The sequence below is a fragment of the Cherax quadricarinatus genome, chromosome 81, assembly GCF_038502225.1.
Source record: "Cherax quadricarinatus isolate ZL_2023a chromosome 81, ASM3850222v1, whole genome shotgun sequence".
Lineage (NCBI taxonomy): Eukaryota > Metazoa > Arthropoda > Malacostraca > Decapoda > Parastacidae > Cherax > Cherax quadricarinatus.
This window is the reverse complement of record NC_091372.1, coordinates 11,046,538-11,064,241: the sequence shown is the minus strand read 5'-3', so window position 1 is coordinate 11,064,241 and position 17,704 is coordinate 11,046,538. Positions and strand designations below refer to the sequence as shown.

Here is a 17,704-nt window from a genome sequence, read left to right as displayed (position 1 = left end):
CTTTCGCCTGTGGAAGAGAGATGAATTTGTATGCTGGAGGAATCACCCTTTTAAAATGGGGGACTGATTACCTCAAACTATCTCTACACTTCATCTATCTATTCGACTGATGAATTCTATAGTGATGGAAATTTGTGTTACGAACATTTTTAGTTCTCTTCCTCAACAGGTTAACACTATGGCTGGCCATGGACGTCCTCACTACGTACTGTACGTACCACAAAACTGTCTTCGTTTATCCTAGTACCATACAATCTTTAGTTCCTAACCTTGACACAATCTACAAGATATTCTGAACATTGGGTGAAAGCAATTTCGCAAATATAATTGACCTTCGCTTTACTTACCCTATCTTCATATGCATTTGCAGTTGTTAAATCATCCTGTATATACGGTAGAATAAGGGCTTCAATTTTTTTTACCAAAAGTAATTAAGATGGCACACTGTTCCAAGAGTGATTCATGCACAATTGTATTGAATATTCTCGCACATGGGCACTGGTTTGACTCTCAAAATAGTGTTACAGTCATCTTTCATTTCTTCACAGATCCTCAAGGTGGTTCCTTAATGCCTGTGTACGGCTCTGAATAGTTCATCAAATGGAGTGTATATAAGAGCTTCCCTGAAGGGATCTGGGTCCACTTCTTTTGCGGTCAACAGCGGTAGAAGAGTAAACATGAATACCTTCCTGCTCCTCGGTCTTACACTTCTGGCTGTAGCAGCAAACGCTGCTCCAGGTAAGTGGCTCACGTGCTCTTTCCTCCACTTGTATGTATCATCATACAATAACTAACTTAGTGTAGGTTAAAGTAACAGGTTGTGGGAATTAGCTGTGTTCTTAGGAGCAGGTCAGCAGGTGCTGGTAGGTAACTGGGGTCTCAAAGTCGTAAGGTGTAGGAAAAGCCTCAGAATGCAAGTTCATTAGAGTAAATAGTTGTTATTTTATTCAAGGAGACGGCTAAATCCTTGGGGAAGGGGGTGATACTGCGCCTGGGATTGGGAGTCAATAAATTTTGTTCCAAGAAAGGGACGTGCAACTTCAGGTCCTTGGATAAAGAGCCCTTCACCAGCAACAGGACGAGTGTTTTATCATTATAATACTCAGGTGTTGCACATGTGTTTTATATAAAAATTGATGTAATGAAATGTATTGCCAAGTAGTGAAAATGTTCCTTAACGCATCTCTTTGCACCATGTTTTAAAAATATACAATTTTGTCCACACAGCTGCCCAGGCGGGTCCCCTCTCAGGCACCACCACCACTACTACACTCAGTCCTACCACCGAGGACGACAACCCAGTTTTCCCAAGTCATTCCATCAAGACCCGTAACGCAAACCCATATGCAAGTATTATCTGCATTGTCTGTATGAATGTCCGTAAGTGGGGGATGTTACCTATGTTCACTTCGTTGTTGTAGCCAAAACAAATAAGCATCGGATAAATAAGCATCGGACCAAAATAGATGAAAGCGATGACTGCTATCGTTTGATAATCCGCATTTCTTTTGTTTTACAGCCTGATGATTCCGAAGATGACGAAGACAAAGAAGACGAGACGGAGGCTCCAGCCGACGCTGCTGCTCCCAATGATGGTAAGAAACCTGCTGCCTCTGCAAACGGTGAAAACAAGCCTGCTGCCTCTCCCGCCGAAGGAAATAAACCCGCTGCCTCTCCTGCCGAAGGAAACAAACCCGCTGCCTCTCCCGCCGAAGGAAATGCGCCCTTAGCACCCTCCAACCCCGGCAACGTAAGTACTGTAGTTGTAGCAACTTTCACACAGCCTCAGTAACGTAAGTACTGTAGTTGTAGCAACTTTCACACAGCCTCAGTAACGTAAGTACTGTAGTTGCAAAAATAAAACCTCCATCTCTGGAAGTTTGGCCAAACCTCCGTCTCTGGAGGTGCGGCTCCAGAAGTTCTCTCTCTCCTCAGCTTACACGAAGATGTTTGCCATGATAATATCACCAAGCTTTGACGTTGTCTGTTTATATCAATATTTCCCATCATGGCCTGTGTTTAAATCAATATTACCCATCTTGGGCTGTGTTTAAATCTAAATAAAATCTCGTTCAGATTTGGGATATGGAAGACAGTAGTCGCAGGTACACATAGGTACAATTATCATACATAGCGTAAATTGCCTAGGATAACTCCCCAAAAAAGTCAAGCAAAGTGCCTTATTTTCACTGGTATTGTCTAATTCTATTAATTATTCCCAGTGTTAGATAACTGCTGAATTTCGTAGTAAATAATCTAAAGATTCCAGAACTGAAAAATCTAACATATAACAAATGAGATTAAATTCCCAGGCGTATAATTAATTTGTAAAGAGAATTTCATATATCCATATGTGCGTAACAGGAATAAGCTCACAATTATAATTTTTAGGGTTTATGTAATCCTCAAAAAATTATTAATTATAAAATGTTTATGTAAAGGCCGGTTTAGAGACAATACCAGGTTTGTAATTTCCAGTGGTTTATTTTTTGTTTTATTCCATATTTTAGACTGGCTCCAACTCACGACCAGTGAGGCAAGTACCTAGTACCAACTAAGTTAGTGGTTCATCCCCACTAACCACTAGGACGACCCTCCATCTACTGTCCTCTGGTGGTACACTATCACCACTACCTCCGCCAAGAACACCTCCAGGAGAATAGTTTGTCTATCTAGAGAAAGACAATGTTTTACATCTAACTAATTTAGAAATAATGACCCGTGAATCAGAACTATGATAATGTCTTGTTGTTCTAGTATTCTAGACAACATCTAGGCTAGATCCTTCAGACTTGTAACAGCTTAAATCCTGTTCACTAGTCTGCTGGTTCCTTGATCTACCATCCTCCATGGTTAGTGTTATTTGTCAGTGGATAGTGAATGTCCTTGATGATGACCCTCGTTGAACTCGCTTGACCTCTGCACGTCTCCTTCACTGTGTTAATCCACGTTGAACACAGAGACATGCTTGACCATTGCTCTACACACAACTCCCCCACAGTAATTGTTACCTGCCAAGTAAAAATTACTAACACACGTCTTGATTTCTCCAAAAACCTTGAAATCTTTTATTGTGTAGATTTTTCTTGACTTATAACCTGACTAGTTTATGGTGTGGCTATGGACCATCTCTCTCCATCAAAACACAAAGTTGGCTCATCTGGACCCGCAACTGTGGCTGTTTTTACTGCTGTCAACACTGTCCTCAGACCATCAACTTCACACTGTGATATTCACACAACTCGACCATCAGTACCAACAACACATTATTGCTTGGAGCTCCGTTCATTACCTGCTGCCTCAAGCACTTCAAGTACTGACGTTCAGTTCTAAGTCATCACCAAGTGAACTGTAGACATTACCCAGAACTTGGTCTCACACAGAGACACAATGTCTTCATCAATAGATATGACAGAGCAGTTAATGGCCCTGCTGATCTTTCTTCTTTAATATTTAAATTAATTTTCTTTTTTACTTTGGTGTAAATATTCTGTTTCTTGAAATTCAATAAACCTAGCATATTGCTTAATATTTTATTGCCCTTGACTATCAAAATTCTTATATATGTACACACAGACACTATATCTCGGTCCACAGCAGGATTCTCCACTCGGCCGATGTGACTGTGTGGAGAAGGTACTACTACGTACTTTGATGCTCAGTTTATAGGTTCGAATCCTGCTGTGGACTGAGATACAATATGTGGTGTGTGTTTGCACTCACAAAATTGTGGTTGCAGTGGTCGACTCACAGCACCTGTGTCTGTGTATTGGTGTGCGTGTGAGACAACCAAGTTTGATCAAAGTTTCCTGTCTCATATTTCCCACACTGGTGTAAGTTAAACAAGACCAGGTTAATGCAGGTGCTGTATGTGCAGGAGCCATCAAAGTTACTTTAGTTCATTACCATACTCCTGCAACGGGCCTGATAACTATGAAAAGCCTCTTCTGCCTGGCCGAGAGCTTTCAATAAAGTTACCTCCTAATCCGACTACGGTGGACAGTAAAAATGTAGTGTTTAAGAGCACATCTCTCACTTTTATGTGTAAATTGGTGTAAAAAAAACATTCCCTTTAATTCACGTGTGATGTAAATGGGTTAGATGTAAATGGGTTAGAAAATCGCCAAGATGAAGAATGAGACACTTGTAAATCTTTATTGAGGAAATGTTTCGCCAGCCAGTGGCTTCTTCTGTCCAATACAAGAGAAGGACGCTGGAAGATGAGGAGGAGAATGAGGTAATCAGTCCCTCAGCCTGCAGTCTCTGTGTTCAGTGCACCAGGTGATGGATAGTGAACTGTGGCGTGGTAAGAGTATGTTAAATTTTATTCTGCATATGTCAGACTCCCGTATAGGCTGCCTCCCGACCAGCGAAACAGGTGCTAAGGGCTTAACGATCAATAGGAGCCCCGTTGTTATATCAGTACCTCGGTTCATCGGCCAATCACAGACAAGCCGGTCAAAGCTGTGAAGCAATGTGGTTCACCTGTGACGCTAGTGTGGTAGACTTGTCTGGGGCTGCTGGTCACTCACTATACATTCTCTGGCGATTATTTTTTACCTCCTTTGATCACCGTTTTGTACACTTGCTCTTACATTACTGTACACATTGTGAATAGTGTACATATTGTAAATACCAGCTTGCTTATTTGGTGAAGGAAATACAAGTCATATAGTGCTGTTGTCTTCTGCTTGGTCCACTATTTACCAATTACAACCAGGTGTGCAGGCCATTCTGCACCTGTGTCCGTAAAAGCAGGTCTCCAGGAAGAGTAGGTTTTGGGTTTAAGTTCCGTCTAAGTGTCCTGTATATATGAAATGTATGGTAGCAAGTGCGGATGCGTTGTATGTTGAGTATGTTCAGATGTTTGAGTCATGATGTGTGTTGTCTGTCTGTACCAGAGTGGGTGACTGTCTTAACAGATGGTGTTTGTTGGGTAACATCGAATTGTAAAGGTGATTTGCTGGTATTGATCCTCAAGAACAGATACCATAAGTGAGGTAGAGGGATATTTATGAGTAGCGGAGAGTTTAAGGTTGAAGAATAAGACATGTGCAACAGTTGGGTGTCTTTATTGATGAAACGTTTCGCCTACACAGTAGGCTTCTTCAGTCAAATACAGAGGCAGTAGTAGTAGTGAAATAAAGATGATATAATCAGTCCATCAACCTTAGAGAAAAAATATTTGAGGTGGTCAGTCCCTCTGCCTGGAGAAGAGTTCAGTTCCATGGTCTGGAACAAGGTGGTTAGTCCCTCAGCCTGGAGAAGAGTTCATCACCAAGGTCTGGAACAAGGCGGATAGCCCCTCTGCCTGGAGAAGAGTTCAGCTCCATGGTCTGGAACAAGGTTGTCAGTCCCTCAGCCTGGAGAAGAGTTCAGCTCCATGGTCTGGAACAAGGTGGTCAGTCCTTCAGCCTGGAGAAGAGTTCAGCTCCATGGTCTGGAACAAGGTTGTCAGTCCCTCAGCCTGGAGAAGAGTTCAGCTCCATGGTCTGGAACAAGGTGGTCAGTCCCTCAGCCTGGAGAAGAGTTCAGCACCATGGTCTGGAACAAGGTTGTCAGTCCCTCAGCCTGGAGAAGAGTTCAGCACCATGGTCTGGAACAAGGTGGTCAGTCCCTCAGCCTGGAGAAGAGTTCAGCACCATGGTCTGGAACAAGGTGGTCAGTCCCTCTGCCTGGAGAAGAGTTCAGCACCATGGTCTTGAACAAGGTGGTCAGTCCCTCAGCCTGGAGAAGAGTTCAGCACCATGGTCTGGAACAAGGTGGTCAGTCCCTCTGCCTGGAGAAGAGTTCAGCACCATGGTCTTGAACAAGGTGGTCAGTCCCTCAGCCTGGAGAAGAGTTAAGCACCATGGTCTGGAACAAGGTGGTCAGTCCCTCAGCCTGGAGAAGAGTTCAGCACCAAGGTCTGGAACAAGGTGGTCAGTCCCTCAGCCTGGAGAAGAGTTCAGCACCATGGTCTTGAACAAGGTTGTCAGTCCCTCAGCCTGGAGAAGAGTTCAGCACCAAGGTCTGGAACAAGGTGGTCAGTCCCTCAGCCTGGAGAAGAGTTCAGCACCAAGGTCTGGAACAAGGTGGTCAGTCCCTCAGCCTGGAGAAGAGTTCAGCACCAAGGTCTGGAACAACATCGACTCAACACCATGGTGCTTAACTCTTCTCCAGGCTGAGGGACTGATTACATCATTATTTCATTACTACCGCTCCCTCTGTATTTGACTGAAGAAGCCTAGTATAGGCGAAAAATTTCAACAATAAAGATACCAACTGTTGCACATATATCTTAAATTTCGACCTGTCAGTATTTTATACAATTTTCAACAACCTAGTAACGTATGTTTGAGAGAATATTTTACTCTGTGAACTATTATGATAATCAGGTGTTTTAACCTTTATTACTGAATATGTGGAAGATCTTGTCAACATTGAGAGTAAGTTGTTGGTGACCTATCCAGGTAAATAACTCTACGAGCTTCTACTTGACTGTTGTCGAGGGCCACAGCATCTGTATTTGATATCACGAATGTTTTGTCAGGTACAAACAGGACTGAGAATCATATCGTAGATCCATAGTATAGTTGAGGAATAGCAGTGGACCCAAGACATTACCCTGCGGTACCAGAGTGGACCCAAGACATTACCCTGAGGTACCAGAGTGTACCCAAGGCATTACCCTGAGGTACCACAGTGGACCCAAGACATTACCCTGAGGTACCAGAGTGAACCCAAGGCATTTCCCTGAGGTACCAGAGTGGACCCAAGGCATTACCCTGAGGTACCAGAGTGGACCCAAGACATTACCCTGAGGTACCAGAGTGGACCTAAGGCATTACCCTGAGGTACCACAGTGGACCCAAGACATTACCCTGAGGTACCAGAGTGGACCCAAGGCATTTCCCTGAGGTACCAGAGTGGACCCAAGGCATTACCCTGAGGTACCAGAGTGGACCCAAGGCATTACCCTGAGGTACCACAGTGGACCCAAGGCATTACCCTGAGGTACCACAGTGGACTCAAGGCATTACCCTGAGGTACCACAGTGGATCCAAGACATTACCCTGAGGTACCAGAGTGGACCCAAGACATTACCCTGAGGTACCAGAGTGGACCTAAGGCATTACCCTGAGGTACCACAGTGGACCCAAGACATTACCCTGAGGTACCACAGTGGACCCAAGACATTACCCTGAGGTACCACAGTGGACCCAAGACATTACCCTGAGGTACCACAGTGGACCCAAGACATTACCCTGAGGTACCACAGTGGACCCAAGACATTACCCTGAGGTACCACAGTGGACCCAAGACATTACCCTGAGGTACCAGAGTGGTCCTAAGGCATTACCCTGAGGTACCACAGTGGACGCAAGGCATTACCCTGAGGTACCACAGTGGACCCAAGACATTACCCTGAGGTACCACAGTGGACCCAAGACATTACCCTGAGGTACCACAGTGGACCCAAGACATTACCCTGAGGTACCACAGTGGACCCAAGACATTACCCTGAGGTACCACAGTGGACCCAAGACATTACCCTGAGGTACCTGAGTGTTCAGAGTTTTGGTAGATAAAGTAGTATACCTGGAGAGGGCTTCGGGGGTCAGCGCCCCCGCGGCCTGGTCTGAGACCAGATTTCATGGTGGATCAGGGTCTAATCAACCAGGCTGTTACTGCTGGCCGCACTGATAGTTACATATTGATGTCTGTATGTAAAGTACAGTAGAACTTTGTGAGAGTATGGTCACTAACTTCATAATAATCCAGGTTCACCAGTAAGATATTGTGGTCGTCAGTGTTATAAACTACACCTAGATCGATGGAGAACTTAACTAGATGTTCACTATTTTCTAGAGGAAAATAAACACAGTTTAACATCACTATGAGATCAAACATTGACACTCTTATCAACCTGGACTGTAGCCAAAACTCCCGAAGATGAAGGACTTTTTGTATAACAATAAAACCATATATAATATATTATCTTTTCAAATTTTAGATAATAATGAGACGTTTGAGATAAATCTATAGTTTATAACTGATATAATTCTACAAGTCAAGCCTATAACAAATATTAAATCTAATTTATCCACTTCTAGGTATTGTATACATGTATAACCATGTACAATACCGCTAGGAAAGTCATGTTCTAACATTCCTAAATGTTATCTTACACTCTAACTCTTAAAAAAGATTCTCCTTACAAGTGGAAAGATTATAAATTCTGATACCAGTCTCTGGGATTTATCTGTACACCGCCAGTCCTCTCTGACCTGTGACTTACATATGCTTAACAATTCGCAAACAGGCGATATTATTTACAAATATTATCTCTCAGTTCACAGCAAGATTCGAACCTGCAAACTCGGCTTCAGAGTGCACAGTACTTTACCCACAACGCCAGATTCCAGATAAGTATGGGAACCTAACCGAAGGAAGACGGTATTTTTCCATACTCAGGAGCACCAGGCTTGTTCAACGTAATTTTATCAAATTCTACCACAAGCAGTAAACGAATGAGATTTTGAAATGCTTAACAATTTGCAAACAGGGAAAATTATTTACAAAAATTATCTCATTCCACAGCAGATCAAGTACTGTGTCACACTCTGATGCCGAGTTTGCAGGTTTGAATCCTACTGCGACTTGAGAGATAATGCTTGTGTATACATATAAAGAAGAAAAATAAGGGCTTCAAGTCATTATCACAAGCATTTAAAGTGATTCATTCACACGTACTGAATATCCTCGCTCATGGGCACTGTTATGCATCGTAAGAACCTTTACAGTCAGTCTTTATTACTTCATACCCCTTCAAGGTGATTCCTTGATGCTTGTCAAGGGCTCTGAAAGTGGGATTAAGTGGAGCATATATAAGGGCTTGCCTAGAATGATCTGGGTTCACTTGTTTTGCGGTCAACAGCGGTAGAAGAGCAAACATGAAGACCTTCCTGCCCCTCGTTCTTGTATTTCTGGCTGTAGCAGCCAACGCTGCTCCTGGTAAGTATCTCGTGTACTCTTTCCTTCACTTGTGAGTGCCATCACACACTCACAGACTCAGTGTCCGTGGGTGGCTAGCTATGTTCCGAGGAGTAGGTCGTTAGGTGCTGGTAACTGTAGTCTCTAAGGTCTAACACGTATGTACTTGGTGAAGTCGAATATTAAAATGGTATAAAATATCGACAGGTTGTTAGGTAAAACACATATGCAACAGTTAGGTATCTTTATTTCGAAACGTTCCGCCTACACAATAGGCTTCTTCAGTCGAGTACAGAAAAGTTGATGGAGTCAGCGACCCTTTATAAACAAAATAATCACAGTGCCATGACTGCAACATTACATAAATATCCCGCACACAGAAAAAAAGCTTATGACAACGTTTCGGTCCTTAAATTTCTCCTACGTGCCGGTTATTTATATAATGATCCTTAAGGTCGATGATCTCATTCATCCAACTCGAGGCGTAACATTATTAGTGATAGATAATACTGGAAACGGTTGTAGATACTTGTATGTGCGAATGATATTAACACAATTTGATTATAACAGCAAAATCACTATGTTAGTTATTATATGACTGAGTAGGAGCTAAATCTGGGGAAGGAAATAGACTAAGGTTCGTGCCAAAGAAGGGATTACGAGCTCCAAGTCCTTGTATAAAGAACCCTAGACTAGCATCAAGGCGACCTTGTTTTCTACCGCCTTGTTGGACGAAACGTCTCTTAGTAAAGATACCCAAGTGTTGTTTCATTGATCAAATTATCTGTAATATCTACCAGTCATCTAAATATTTTTACTTTAGGATTGAGAAAGCAATTTCGACCCATCACGCTCTGTGTTTACGCTCCTCTTTGCTCACCCAGCTGCCCAGACCAGTTCCCTCTTCGACACCACCACCAGCACCACTACACTAAGTCCTTTGAGTGTGGACAGCAACCCAGTGCCCCCAGTCCACTCCATCAAGGCCCGCAACGCCCAACCAGGCCCTTCCAAAGGCGTCGTACCCGTCATGATTGTGTGCATAGGTGTAAGTGCTAGCTAGAGATGTTATCTATAGGGACGTTGCTGTCGTGATAGAGATAATGATCAGTATAAAACAGTAGATAAATAAGAGATTAGCTCTAAATTGAAAGCCGGGCATTACTAACGTGTGGTGATCAATGATTCTTTTGCCTCCAGTGTGGTGATTCCTCAGAGGAGAGCTCTGCAGAAGAGAAGACTGAGAAAGAGAAAACTGAAGCTCCAGCCACTACCGCTGCTCCCATTGATGAAAAGAAACCCCTTGCCTCTCCCACTGATGAAAAAAAGCCTGTCGTCTCTCCCACTGATGAAAAGAAGTCTCTTGCCTCTCCCACTAATGAAAACAAGCCCGTCGCCTCTCCCAACGATAGAAACAAGCCCATTGCCTCTCCCACTGATGAAAATAAGCCCGTCGCCTCTCCCAACGATAGAAACAAGCCCGTTGCCTCTCCCACTGATGAAAACAAGCCCGTCGCCTCTCCCAACAATAGAAACAAGCCCATTGCCTCTCCCACTGATGAAAATAAGCCCAGTGCCTCTTCCACTGATGAAAACAAGCCTCTTGCCTATCGCTTCCACGAAAGAAGACCATTTTCATCCTCCCGCTTCAGTAACGTAAGTACTGTAGTTGTAGCAGCTTTCACAGAGCCTCAGTAACGAGAGAACTGTAGTTGTATAAATAAAATTCCATCTCTGGAGGTGTGGCTCCAGATGTTCTCTCTCCTCAGCTTACAACAATATTTTTACCAACATATCACCAAGCTTAGACGTTGTCTGCTTAAGTCAATATTGCCCATCGTGGGCTGTGTTTGTACCAATATTACCCATCGTGGGCTGTGTTTGTACCAATATTACCCATCGTGGGCTGTGTTTGTACCAATATTACCCATCGTGGGCTGTGTTTGTACCAATATTACCCATCGTGGGCTGTGTTTGTACCAATATTACCCATCGTGGGCTGTGTTTGTACCAATATTACCCATCGTGGGCTGTGTTTGTACCAATATTACCCATCGTGGGCTGTGTTTGTACCAATATTACCCATCGTGGGCTGTGTTTGTACCAATATTACCCATTGTGGGCTGTGTTTGTACCAATATTACCCATCGTGGGCTGTGTTTATACCAATATTACCCATCGTGGGCTGTGTTTGTACCAATATTACCCATCGTGGGCTGTGTTTGTACCAATATTACCCATCGTGGGCTGTGTTTGTACCAATATTACCCATCGTGGGCTGTGTTTGTACCAATATTACCCATCGTGGGCTGTGTTTGTACCAACATTACGCACTGTAAGCTGTGGTTGTATATATCTCTTAATTATTTCGAATACTGAACACATCCAGTGGTAAACAATGCAGAATTTCGTAAAGTCTCTAAGCTGTTTAATCTAATAATAAAATCAAAATAAAGTACAATTATAAATATATATGCAAAATGTAGTTAGTCTTGTAAGTGCTACTATTGTTTCTACAATCAAGTTAACAGACGCCACTTTGTTTATAAATCAATTTGTTTTGTTTTAGTGTTTTATAATTCCAGATGATATGTTTTCTTTATGCCTGCCTATAATTCACGACCTGTGGTATTTGACTGTCAGTTATATACATTCTTTCAGGCTGCCCCAACTCACGACCAGTAAGGCAGGTTACAAGCTCGACCACTGTCAAGACGACCACCAACTAAGTTAGTGGCTCATCCCCACTAACCACTAGGACGACCCTCCATCTACTGTCCTCTGGTGGTACAATATCACCACTACCTCCGCCAAGAACACCTCCAGGAGAATAGTTTGTCCATCTAGAGAAAGACAATGTTTTACATCTAACTAATTTAGAAATAATGACCCGTGAATCAGAACTATGATAATGTCTTGTTGTTCTAGTATTCTAGACAGCATCTAAGCTAGATCCTTCAGACTTGTAACAGCTTAAATCCTGTTCACTAGTCTGCTGGTTCCTTGATCTACCATCCTCCATGGTTAGTGTTATTTGTCAGTGGATAGTGATTGTCCTTGATGATGACCCTCGTTTAACTCGCTTGACCTCTGCACGTCTCCTTCACTGTGTTAATCCACGTTGAACACAAAGACATGCTTGACCATTGCTCTACACACAACTTCCTCCACAGTAAATATTACCTGTTATAACATTCACTCACACACATCTAGAACTTTTCATGAGTTATACCTACTCTTGGTCACACTGTGGCTTTGGACCATCTCTCTCACTCCAAAACACAAAATCGGCTCCACCAACTAGTCACACAACTGTGTCTGTTTCTGCTGTCCTCAACACCATCCTCAGATACCAGCTTTACTCTCTGATACACACACAACGCTTCTATCATTACCAGCACCATACTGATGCAAGAATTTAATCACTTAAAACACTGAAGTCCTGTTTTTTTTCCAGTCACTGCTAGACACTCACCAGATATACAGAATCATGTTTTGTACAGAATCAGAATTCATTATCCGGAGTTGTGAATGTGGACAGTCAATAACTCAGTTATTACTGCTTGTATCTTTAAATTATTTCATTTTGTATGTTTTATATATAATATAAATGTTTAATTGATTCAAATAAAACTTGTATGGTAGTCAAATATTTTATTATTCCTAACTAGCAGAATGTATAGGCACAGACGGAGTCCCACACCCTCGGAGAAACTGATAAAAAAAGGCATTATGGAAAAATACTTGGATTTCTCCGAGAAGCTTTCCCATGAGGCCTGGTCTCAGACCGGGCCGCGGGGGCGTTGACCCCTGAACCTCTCTCCAGGTAAACTCCAGTTAAATCCATCTTTTAATAAATGCACAAAATATGCATACTTCATTATATAATATAGAACACAGCGTTTAAACGATACATATAGTACAAAGATGATGGATAGTACAGTACACTCTGCTTAAGGGATATGTTACAAGCACAGAAGTGTCTGTCAACGATTACATTACATATATTTTGTCCAGCTGGGGAGCGTAAACAAGACAGAACAGATATTACCCCTTTGCAACATTGACGTGCCAGAAGTCAAAACTAGGTGCCCTGGGATTCTTAGATGCTCTTTTGAGTCTTTTTTGCTTAAGTTACTAAGGAGATTTTACCCAACCCGCAGAGGGTTGGTGAGCCTATGTGTGGCAAGCTACGAGTATGTTCATTTTATTCTGCATATGTCACACTCCCATATAGGCTGCCTCCCGACCAGGAGCCCCGTAGTTATGTCAGTACCTCGGGTCATCAGCCAGCCACAGACAAACCCGTCAAAGCTGTGAAACAACGTGGTTCATTTATGACACGCGAATTGGCAGACTTGTCTGGGCTGCTGGTCCCTCACAGTGCATTCTCTGGCTCTCGTATTTTGCCTTCTTTGTTCACCCTGTTGTACACTTTCTCTTACATTATTGTATTATTGTGATTATTATTATTAGTATAATCAAGAGGAAGCGCGAAACCCGTAGGATTATACAGCGCCTGGGGGGGATGTGGAAGGTATTCAGGATTTATATTATTGTATATACGGTAAATAGTGTACATATTGTATATACCAGTTTGTGTACTTGGGAAGGAAATACAGATCAAATACTGCTGTTAAGTTTTGCTTGCACCATTATTGGCTCGGTTATAGTAATGTATGCAGGCTATTCTTCACTTTTGTGTACGTAATACTATGGGAACAAACATTTAGTAATGACATTTTCCTGTGGCAGCGTTTCACTCTACAGGAGCTTCGCCATAGCTCCTGGAGAGTGAGTATAAACATACGATGGTAAAGTCTCGTATGATTTCTAGACTTCTGTGACTCCATGAAGCTGGTAGCTGCCTCTCCTTCCTCCCTACTGTGTAGGAAATAGGTATCAATGTGGATGTACATGTGTAGTCCAACACCACCTACTTGCCGTCTAAACAAGCTTGAAGGTGATTCCATCTGGATGCTTTGTGTTGCTAGTGGATGTGAAGAGTAAACGTGGATATGTTTTCTTGGGGAGCATCCGGCTGTTGCAAGGCTATTCTTGATGTTGCTAAGCTCTTTATACCTTGCAAGGTTTCCCTCAGATCCATGGCAAACAAGCAGATGGTACCTGAATCTGTCTATCTTAGCAATGCTTCAGATGCAGCGAAGTGCCTGTGTTGCGAGGCGTGTGCCAAGGTAATAATTGGTGAGAGCCAACAAAAAATCCCCTGCATGAGGAGTTTCTAACAGCCTAGCATCTGGGCAAGCATCTTGGTAATAGATACTGACAAATCGCTTTAGAAAGACACGTGAGCAAAAAATAGGACATTTATTAGAAAACGTTTCGGTCCTGGGACCTTGATCAACGACCTTGTTGAAGACGGTATAAAATACCGACAAGTTGAAGATTAAGACACATATGCAACAGTTGGGTATCTTTACTGAAGAAACGTTTCGCCTACACAGCAGGCCTCTTCAGTCAAACACAAAGGCAGCAGCAGTAATGAAATAAAAATGATGGAATCAGTCCATCAGCCTTAGTGGCTAACGCGACGGGCTGGAGTTTTGAGACTCTCTGACAGCGGGTTCAATCTCGGCCGGGGTATGGTTTAGGGGAAAAGTATTTGAGGTTAAAGCCAGATAACGAACCCACACACACACAACTATTCTTTGCTGACATAAATATACTTGGTCAAGCTAGAAATGACGTCAAGTGCGAATGAACGCGGATTTCGTGTAGAATTATTTAAGAGAAATATATGTTTTTAATCACAATTGACTCACTAGGACTTCAATGAATACAAATTGATTAAGAAATGCAATATAATCCGGCTGATAAATTCAGATTTCTTCTAGGAAGATGTTGTTTTGCATGAGGATATATAAGACCTTGGCTGAACTGATCTCGGTTCATTTGTTTTGCGGTCAACAGCGGTAAAAGAGTAAACATGAAGACCTTCCTGCCCCTCGTTCTTACACTTCTTGCTGTAGCAGCCAACGCTGCTCCTGGTAAGTGTCTCACGTATTCTTTCCTCCACTTGTATGTATCATTATACAATAAAAGGGTGTGTCAAATTTTCGTGTGGCGAGACGTGGCAATGAATGGAGCATATATAAGGGCCAACCTGGAATGACTGTGGTCCACGCCGAGTCACCATCTGGAAAAGACCCGGGTTGGGACAAGACCGGCGAACCTACAAGAAGAAGACTGTGGTCCACTTGTCTTGCAGTCAACAACAGTAGAAGGGTTAACATGAAGACCTTCCTGCCCTTCGTTCTTACAGGCTGTACCAGCCAACGCTGCCCCTGGTAACTGGCTATAGTTATTTTAGTATCTTCATTAAGTACCCCATACCCATCCTGGGGGGCGTTAGTCAAAAGATTACAGAGGTACATAATGGGTCAGTGGCTCACGTACTCTAATCCACTTGTAGGAAAGTATTTGTTTGGTATAAACCTTGATAATAGATACGTGTAAAACGTTTTGGTCCTGGGACCTTCATCAAGGTTCCAGGACCTTGATGTTCTAACATGTCCCAGTACTCGCTCATGTGTCTTTCCAAAACAAGTATTGGTTTGGAAATTCAGTCCATGACCCTTCAAGGGTAATGGACGGATTACATCACTTAACACCTTTACTGTTTCTGCTGCCTCTGTACTCGACTGAAGAAGCCTGCTATGTAGGCGAAACGTTTCGTAATAAAGATAAATAACTACTGCACCTGTGTCTTACTTATCAGCTTGTCGGTATTGTATAAAATTATCATGCTCTTTAAGGTGGATGAGCTTATTTCGATAATATACAGACTGGTATGTATATTCATAAGACATTTAAGTAAAATAGCCAGGGGTCTTGAAGACAGCCAGAGGTCTTGAAGACAGCCAGGGGTCTTGTAGACAGCCAGAGGTCTTGAAGACAGCCAGAGGTCTTGAAGACAGCCAGGGGTCTTGAAGACAGTCTGAGGTCTTGAAGACAGCCAGAGGTCTTGAAGACAACAGGGGGTCTTGAAGACAGCCAGAGGTCTTGAAGACAGCCAGAGGCCTTGAAGACAGCCAGGGGTCTTGAAGACAGTCTGAGGTCTTGAAGACAGCCAGGGGTCTTGAAGACAGCCAGGGGTCTTGAAGACAGCCAGAGGTCTTGAAAACAGCCAGGGGTCTTGAAGACAGCCAGGGTCTTGAAGACAGTCTGAGGTCTTGAAGACAGTCAGGGGTCTTGAAGACAGCCAGGGGTCTTGAAGACAGCCAGGGGTCTTGAAGACAGCCAGAGGTCTTGAAGACAGCCAGAGGTCTTGAAGACAGCCAGGGGTCTTGAAGACAGTCTGAGGTCTTGAAGACAGCCAGGGGTCTTGAAGACAGCCAGAGGTCTTGAAGACAGCCAGAGATCTTGAAGACAGCCAGGGGTCTTGAAGACAGTCTGAGGTCTTGAAGACAGCCAGGGGTCTTGAAGACAGCCAGGGGTCTTGAAGACAGCCAGAGGTCTTGAAGACAGCCAGGGTCTTGAAGACAGTCTGAGGTCTTGAAGACAGTCAGGGGTCTTGAAGACAGCCAGGGGTCTTGAAGACAGCCAGGGGTCTTGAAGACAGCCAGGGGTCTTGAAGATAGCCAGGGGTCTTGAAGACAGCCAGAGGTCTTGAAGACAGCCAGGGGTCTTGAAGACAGTCTGAGGTCTTGAAGACAGCCAGAGGTCTTGAAGACAGCCAGGGGTCTTGAAGACAGCCAGGGGTCTTGAAGACAGTCTGAGGTCTTGAAGACAGCCAGGGGTCTTGAAGACAGCCAGGGGTCTTGAAGACAGTCACGGGTCTTGAAGACAGCCAGGGGTCTTGAAGACAGCCAGGGGTCTTGAAGACAGCCAGAGGTCTTGAAGACAGCCAGGGGTCTTGAAGACAGCCAGAGGTCTTGAAGACAGCCAGGGGTCTTGAAGACAGCCAGAAGTCTTGAAGACAGCCAGGGGTCTTGAAGACAGCCAGAAGTCTTGAAGACAGCCAGGGGTCTTGAAGACAGCCAGAAGTCTTGAAGACAGCCAGAAGTCTTGAAGACAGCCAAACGTCTTGAAGACAGCCAGGGGTCTTGAAGACAGCCAGAAGTCTTGAAGACAGCCAGAAGTCTTGAAGACAGCCAGAGGTCTTGAAGACAGCCAGGGGTCTTGAAGACAGCCAGGGGTCTTGAAGACAGCCAGGGGTCTTGAAGACAGCCAGGGGTCTTGAAGACAGCCAGAAGTCTTGAAGACAGCCAGGGGTCTTGAAGACAGCCAGAAGTCTTGAAGACAGCCAGGGGTCTTGAAGACAGCCAGAAGTCTTGAAGACAGCCAGAAGTCTTGAAGACAGCCAGAGGTCTTGAAGACAGCCAGGGGTCTTGAAGACAGCCAGAAGTCTTGAAGACAGCCAGAAGTCTTGAAGACAGCCAGAGGTCTTGAAGACAGCCAGGGGTCTTGAAGACAGCCAGGGGTCTTGAAGACAGCCAGGGGTCTTGAAGACAGCCAGGGGTCTTGAAGACAGCCAGAGGTCTTGTAGACAGCCAGGGGTCTTGAAGACAGCCAGAGGTCTTGAAGACAGCTAGAAGTCTTGAAGACAGCCAGAAGTCTTGAAGACAGCCAGAAGTCTTGAAGACAGTCAGGGGTCTTGAAGACAGCCAGGGGTCTTGAAGACAGCCAGGGGTCTTGAAGACAGCCAGAGGTCTTGAAGACAGCCAGGGGTCTTGAAGACAGCCAGGGGTCTTGAAGACAGCCAGGG

At 43.9% G+C, this 17,704-nt stretch overlaps 3 protein-coding genes across 5 annotated transcripts in view; all 3 read left to right on the top strand.

Annotated features, from left to right (window-relative positions):
* Nucleotides 1-579: 579 nt before the first annotated feature.
* On the top strand, nt 580-3,524 carry LOC138851060 (skin secretory protein xP2-like). Its single transcript, XM_070102402.1, has 4 exons — nt 580-738; nt 1,228-1,346; nt 1,520-1,750; nt 2,511-3,524. The coding sequence occupies exons 1-4, from the start codon at nt 678-680 to the stop codon at nt 2,556-2,558; spliced, it is 459 nt and encodes a 152-aa protein (XP_069958503.1). The 5' UTR covers nt 580-677; the 3' UTR covers nt 2,559-3,524.
* A 4,782-nt stretch (nt 3,525-8,306) lies between these two features.
* LOC128699808 (serine-rich 25 kDa antigen protein) lies at nt 8,307-12,620 on the top strand. Its single transcript, XM_053792558.2, has 4 exons — nt 8,307-8,997; nt 9,861-10,024; nt 10,177-10,632; nt 11,638-12,620. The coding sequence occupies exons 1-4, from the start codon at nt 8,937-8,939 to the stop codon at nt 11,659-11,661; spliced, it is 705 nt and encodes a 234-aa protein (XP_053648533.2). The 5' UTR covers nt 8,307-8,936; the 3' UTR covers nt 11,662-12,620.
* A 2,211-nt stretch (nt 12,621-14,831) lies between these two features.
* Nucleotides 14,832-17,704, top strand: part of LOC128699810 (uncharacterized) — a 51,618-nt gene continuing 48,745 nt past the window's right edge. Inside the window, exon 1 of one of the 3 annotated variants that reach the window (XM_070102404.1) lies at nt 14,832-14,984. In XM_070102404.1, the coding sequence (XP_069958505.1) occupies nt 14,924-14,984 (61 nt within the window). In that variant the 5' untranslated portion in view covers nt 14,832-14,923. Of the gene's footprint in view, nt 14,985-15,119; nt 15,285-17,704 lie in introns of those variants that run through there. The other 2 variants (XM_070102403.1, XM_070102405.1) reach the window with 2 other exon arrangements.

What these genes read in the sequence shown, in the direction of transcription:
- LOC138851060 (XM_070102402.1), top strand. Translation starts at nt 678, where the DNA reads ATGAATACCTTCCTGCTCCTCGGTCTTACACTTCTGGCTGTAGCAGCA. An exon ending in AGCAGCAAACGCTGCTCCAG is followed by an intron (nt 739 to 1,227) that starts GTAAGTGGCTCA and finishes TTGTCCACACAG; the next exon opens with CTGCCCAGGCGGGTCCCCTC. An exon ending in CACCCTCCAACCCCGGCAAC is followed by an intron (nt 1,751 to 2,510) that starts GTAAGTACTGTA and finishes TCCATATTTTAG; the next exon opens with ACTGGCTCCAACTCACGACC.
- LOC128699808 (XM_053792558.2), top strand. Translation starts at nt 8,937, where the DNA reads ATGAAGACCTTCCTGCCCCTCGTTCTTGTATTTCTGGCTGTAGCAGCC. An exon ending in AGCAGCCAACGCTGCTCCTG is followed by an intron (nt 8,998 to 9,860) that starts GTAAGTATCTCG and finishes TTGCTCACCCAG; the next exon opens with CTGCCCAGACCAGTTCCCTC. An exon ending in CATCCTCCCGCTTCAGTAAC is followed by an intron (nt 10,633 to 11,637) that starts GTAAGTACTGTA and finishes ACATTCTTTCAG; the next exon opens with GCTGCCCCAACTCACGACCA.